Source organism: Notolepis coatsorum (genome assembly GCF_963971535.1).
Source record: "Notolepis coatsorum genome assembly, chromosome: 6".
Lineage (NCBI taxonomy): Eukaryota > Metazoa > Chordata > Actinopteri > Aulopiformes > Paralepididae > Notolepis > Notolepis coatsorum.
Window position 1 is genome coordinate 180,408,155 of NC_140170.1, and position 6,542 is coordinate 180,414,696.

Below are 6,542 nucleotides of genomic sequence, written 5' to 3' on the forward strand. Positions count from 1 at the left end.
CGTGTGTGAGAGAGAGGGAGAGAGTGTCCTGCATGCCTAATGTAACTCAAAAGATCCCCCTTGAAGATTTGGCTCATTTAATGTGACACACACACACACACACACGCACACACACACGCACACACACCTACACACACACACACACACACACACACACCACACACACACACACACACACACACACACACACACACACACACAGGTGCACACCGTCAAATGGCAAACATGGTACATGACTCTGCAAGCACACAGAGGCAGGCGTATAGAGATTCTCAAACACGCACATTAATAAACATGCATCTCACACACACACACACACACACACACACACACATACACAGACACATACAGACACACAGACAGACACACACACACACACACACACACACACACACACACACACACACACACACACACACACACACACACACACAGACACATACCGACAAACAGACAGACACATAGACACACACACACACCACTCACATGCTCATGTAGTGCAGTGCTAACGGTTGTCTCTGTCCGTCTCTGGTGTATTTTGAAGACGCCACACCGAGACAAGCTATGCCCCCCTCACCCCTCACCCACCCACCCCCCCCACCCCTCACCCCCCCCCCCCCCCCACCCCACCCCTCACCCCTCACCCCCCCACCATCCCTCACCCTCCCCCCCTCTATTAACTCTCCACCCCTGTCATCCACAGTTGTGATCGAGGACGGCGATGATGGGGATGAAGAAGCACTGAAAAATGGAACAGAGAAGCCCCCCACTGAGGCTTAGAACAAGCCCCCCCAACCCCCCCCCCCCCCCCCCCCCCCGCCTCCTCTCTCCCAGCCCCCCCCCCCCCCCCCCCCCCAAATCCCCCAAAAAGACACTCTAAAAAGATTTTTTATGGTGGTATTTAAAACAGTTTTAATCCAAAGACACTGTATATAAGCACTTTTTCTCTCATGTGGCAGCCAGCACTTCCACGCCCTCCTCCTCCTCCTCCTCCTCCTCCTCCTCCTCCTCCTCCTCCTCCTCCTCCTCCTCCTCCTCCGTCACCATGGTGACGCTCTGGCAGGGTGGAGGACACGGCGATGAGGGAGGACACCCTCCAGGTGGAACCCCACCACCCCCCCCCCCCCCCCCCCCCCCGCCCCACCACCACCCCCAACACACACACACACACACACAGAGACAGACACACAGCCTCGATTACAGGGGTTTCGCCATGAATCCCAAACCCGGAGGAGAGACACAGAGGGGGGTCTGGGTGGCAGAGGGAGTCTGTTGTCGTAATGCAGAAATCAGGGACAGGATATATATAGATAATATATGATCTTAAGAACTAAAGCACACACTTCTACGTATCTCTTTATCAATCAGAAAAACCATGTGACCATGTTACTTTCTGCTCCTCAGTTTTGACCCAGGGCGAATATGAATATATCATTAGGGGTGTAACGGTACACAAAAACCACGGTTCGGTACGTACCTCGGCTTTGAAGTCACGGTTCGGTACGGGTTTTCGGTACAGTGGGGGGAAGTTTGGCTTTCCATGTTCCACTCAGGGGTGATGTAGTTTGCAGTAACTAATTGTACTTGTAGGGCTGTCAACGAATATTCTATATTGAAATTAATAATCTACTTGTTAATTTTAAATTTGTTTAATGTTTTATTAGATTGTATTCGTTCGGTACACAGCCGTACTGAACCTAAGGTCCAGTACTGAAACTGTTCGGTACGGCCGATACGTGTGTAACAATTACACCCCTAATATACATATATATATTTAACCCTTTCACAACCACACTACAGAAGGTTAACCTTTCACTACCACACTACAGACGGTTAACCTTCTGTAGTGTGGTTGTGAGAGGGTTAACCGTCTGTCGTGTGGCAGTGAAAGGGTTAACCTTCTGTATCGTTGCAGTGAAAGGGTTAACCATTTGGTAGTGTGGTAGTGAAAGGGATAACAGGAGAGGTAAATAAGAAATAAAAAAAAAACAAGGGTAGCCCTTGTTTTCTTGCACAAGGAGGAAGCGGTGAAGCGGTTTGTTGTTCCTCGTCTGTACAGCAGATACTTATTTATTGAACCCTTTTTGAAACACGTCTTTTTTGCAGCGACTTGAGGCCAGATGGGGTGTTTTTTTTTGTGTATGTTTACGAGAGTTAAAATTTACAACCGAATGAAAGCGGGTTTCCTTTTTCTTTCTTTTTCGGGTTTTGGTAGTTTTTACCTTACGGATTTCGATGTGGCCTGATGAGTTTTTTTTTTACCATATATACTTTGCGGCTGCACATTTCTAATATCATGTTTTCCTCTCCCACCTGTTTGTACGCTTTCTCTCCCAGGCCCTCCTGGAATGGTTATTAATACTGTAACTTGACTGTACAACACCCCCCCCCCCCCCCCCCAATTGATAAAGAAGTATTTATATTGCATTGTGCATCATTATCGTGTGTGCCAAATATCTCACAAGGGGGATATAGTATATATCTTGTTCTTTTCCTGTGCTTTCTTAAAATCCTACTCGTACTTTAACTCGGTTGTTTTTGTTAGGTTGCCGTTTCCTTATTTTTTTTTCATGGCTCTTTTCTTAAAAACACTGAACTAACAACTCGTGCATGGCAGAATATGGACATCATGCATGCATGGCAGAAGCTCTTAGTGTATTCTTGAACCGCCTCGTGTTCCTACAGCTTTGAATGACAAACCTCCAGAAACACAGTCTTAATACTGCGTTGTACTGTATACGATTCACACCGATTTTGTACAGTAGCCTCTAATACCTTGTAATAAAGATTCTGAAGAAGTAAACGCTGATTGTTTCGTGGTGTTCATTTGTCTTTTTTTTTTTTTTTTTCTGGGATTTATTACATTTCTGGGATTTATTTGGACTTAATTAGAACCATGGAGACAAAACACAAAAACACTGTCGCGAATAGGAAAGAATGTCAGACGGTATCGAACGTGGCCGACTTGGCTTTCTTGGACGTGCGCTCGGCGTTCATTTTTTCCACTGCTGTCGTTGACATGCCTCTCGCACGCTGCCACGGGAAGGTCAACTCAGCGTTTTCCTCTCCTGAGAAGGCATGCAGCGTTCCTCCTATAACCCTTTCACTACCACACTACAGAAGGTTAACCTTTCACTACGTCTGTAGTGTGGTAGTGAAAGGTTAACCGTCTGTAGTGTGGTAGTGAAAAGGTTAACCGTATGTAGTGTGGTAGTGAAAGGTTAACCGTCTGTAGTGTGGTAGTGAAAAGGTTAACCGTCTGTAGTGTGGTAGTGAAAGGTTAACCATCTGTAGTGTGGTAGTGAAAGGTTAACCTTCTGTAGTGTGGTAGTGAAAGGTTAACCATCTGTAGTGTGGTAGTGAAAAGGTTAACCGTCTGTAGTGTGGTAGTGAAAGGTTAACCGTCTGTAGTGTGGTAGTGAAAAGGTTAACCGTCTGTAGTGTGGTAGTGAAAGGTTAACCGTCTGTAGTGTGGTAGTGAAAGGTTAACCATCTGTAGTGTGGTAGTGAAAGGGTTAACCTTCTGTAGTGTGGTAGTGAAAAGGTTAACCGTCTGTAGTGTGGTAGTGAAAGGTTAACCGTCTGTAGTGTGGTAGTGAAAGGTTAACCATCTGTAGTGTGGTAGTGAAAGGGTTAACCTTCTGTAGTGTGGTAGTGAAAGGGTTAACCTTATGTAGTGTGGTAGTGAAAGGGTTAACCATATGTAGTGGTAATGAAAGGGTTAACCGTCTGTAGTGTGGTAGTGAAAGGGTTAACCTTCTGTATTGTCGCAGTGAACGGGTTAACCCTTTGGTAGAGTGGTAGTGAAAGGGTTAAGGATCAGATAAAGGGAAGAGAGAGCAGGAATGACGCAGGAACAGTGTGGGGGGGGGGGGGGGGGGGGTGCACGGAAGGTCCTCCATCTTCCAACATGGCTGACTGTAACATAACAACTGTTGTTTTTTGCGCATGGCGATGGAAGAGACAATGGTTGCTATGTGAGACGTACCTGTATATCAACAAAAACATAATCATTCGGTGTCCTGTCACTGGATCTTGTAAATGTGTCGCGGTAGAACATTAACCCTTTCACTATACCACACTACAGAATGTGTCCTTGAGCAAGACACTTAACCCCTAATTGCAGAGAAGGAACATCAGAGGAACATCAGGGCAGCGAGGGAACATCAGAGGAACATCAGGGCAGCGAGGGAACATCAGAGGAACGTCGAGGCAGAGAGGGAACATCAGAGGAACGTTGAGGCAGAGAGGGAACATCAGAGGAACGTCGAGGCAGAGAGGGAACATCAGAGGAACGTTGAGGCAGCGAGGGAACGTCAGAGGAACATCAGGGCAGCGAGGGAACATCAGAGGAACGTTGAGGCAGCGAGGGAACATCAGAGGAACGTTGAGGCAGCGAGGGAACATCAGAGGAACGTTGAGGCAGCGAGGGAACATCAGAGGAACGTTGAGGCAGCGAGGGAACGTCAGAGGAACATCAGGGCAGAGAGGGAACATCAGAGGAACGTTGGGGCAGAGAGGGAACATCAGAGGAACGTTGAGGCAGAGAGGGAACATCAGAGGAACGTTGAGGCAGAGAGGGAACGTCAGAGGAACGTCGGGCAGCGAGGGAACATCAGAGGAACGTTGAGGCAGAGAGGGAACATCAGAGGAACGTCGAGGCAGAGAGGGAACATCAGAGGAACGTTGAGGCAGAGAGGGAACATCAGAGGAACGTTGAGGCAGAGAGGGAACATCAGAGGAACGTTGAGGCAGAGAGGGAACATCAGAGGAACGTCGAGGCAGAGAGGGAACATCAGAGGAACGTCGGGCAGAGAGGGAACATCAGAGGAACGTTGGGCAGAGAGGGAACATCAGAGGAACGTTGGGCAGAGAGGGAACATCAGAGGAACGTCGAGGCAGAGAGGGAACATCAGAGGAACGTTGAGGCAGAGAGGGAACATCAGAGGAACGTTGAGGCAGAGAGGGAACATCAGAGGAACGTCGAGGCAGAGAGGGAACATCAGAGGAACATTGAGGCAGAGAGGGAACATCAGAGGAACGTTGGGCAGAGAGGGAACATCAGAGGAACGTCGAGGCAGAGAGGGAACATCAGAGGAACATCGAGGCAGAGAGGGAACATCAGAGGAACGTTGAGGCAGAGAGGGAACATCAGAGGAACGTTGAGGCAGAGAGGGAACGTCAGAGGAACGTTGGGGCAGAGAGGGAACATCAGAGGAACGTTGAGGCAGAGAGGGAACATCAGAGGAACGTCGGGGCAGCGAGGGAACATCAGAGGAACGTTGAGGCAGAGAGGGAACGCTGATGAACGCTGACATGTCCTACTCTGCCGTGGCGACTAAATGATTCATGTACTGTGATGAGCCTCTGGAACACACACTGATAAATACAGCACGCACACACACAGACACACACACACACACTGATAAATACAGCACGCACACTCACACACACACACAGACACACACACACACACTGATAAATACAGCACGCACACACACAGACACACACACACACACTGATAAATACAGCACACACTCACACAGACACACACACACTGATAAATACAGCACGCACACTCACACACACACACAGACACACACACACACACTGATAAATACAGCACGCACACACACAGACACACACACACACACTGATAAATACAGCACGCACACTCACACACACACACAGACACACACACACACACTGATAAATACAGCACGCACACACACACACACACACACACCGATAAATACAGCACACACACACACTCACACACACACACACACACACTGATAAATATAGCACACACACACACACACACACACTGATAATACAGGACACACACACACTGATACAGTACACACATACACATGCATAGGTGCACACTAGGGATGCTCGATATTGGCTTTTTTACCGATACTGATATACTGATATTGTCCAACTCTTAATTTCCGATACCGATATATGCAGGGTTCCCCCCCCCCCAAAAACGGAATAATTTCAGGTAATTAACATTACTTATTACATGGCATTTTAACATTTACCAAAATGCTTGATTGTGATTGGTCAATAGCGCTCTGTTGCCCCTAGCAGCGGTCAATTATTTCTCGATAATTCACCGCTGTTAGGGGCAACGGGCAATAATGACCGCTGCTAGGGGCAACAGAGCGCTATTGACCAATCACAATCAAGCATTTTGATCGCAGTCACGAAAGCTAAGCTTTACCATATGCACAGCTGCACTACATCAGGTGCAATCAAGTCCACACACCGTCACACCTGCCGATGACAGAGGAGCAACAGAACAACTGCGTCTGCATTTGATCTCGTCTTGTCGATGGTGTAAAATGAATTACGTATATTGTTAGTAAGTTAGCCCTGTAATAAGCGGGATAATGTATAGCTATACTTGGTCATTGTCGCAAAATAATTGACCTTCACTGCGTTTAGAACACCTCGGCTGCGCCTCGGTCAATTATTTTGCGACAATGACCTCGTACATTATACATTATATATACATTATCCCTTACATATCTCTT

At 47.6% G+C, this 6,542-nt stretch overlaps 1 protein-coding gene across 1 annotated transcript in view; it reads left to right on the top strand.

Moving 5' to 3' along the window:
* Positions 1-780, top strand: part of LOC311229969 (calcium/calmodulin-dependent protein kinase II inhibitor 2-like) — a gene marked incomplete at its 3' end in the record, with an annotated part of 1,677 nt that extends 897 nt beyond the window's left edge. Inside the window, exon 2 of the mRNA XM_084316077.1 lies at positions 704-780. Coding sequence (XP_084172203.1) covers positions 704-780 — 77 coding nt within the window. The remainder of the gene's footprint in view (positions 1-703) is intronic.
* Positions 781-6,542: the final 5,762 nt, after the last annotated feature.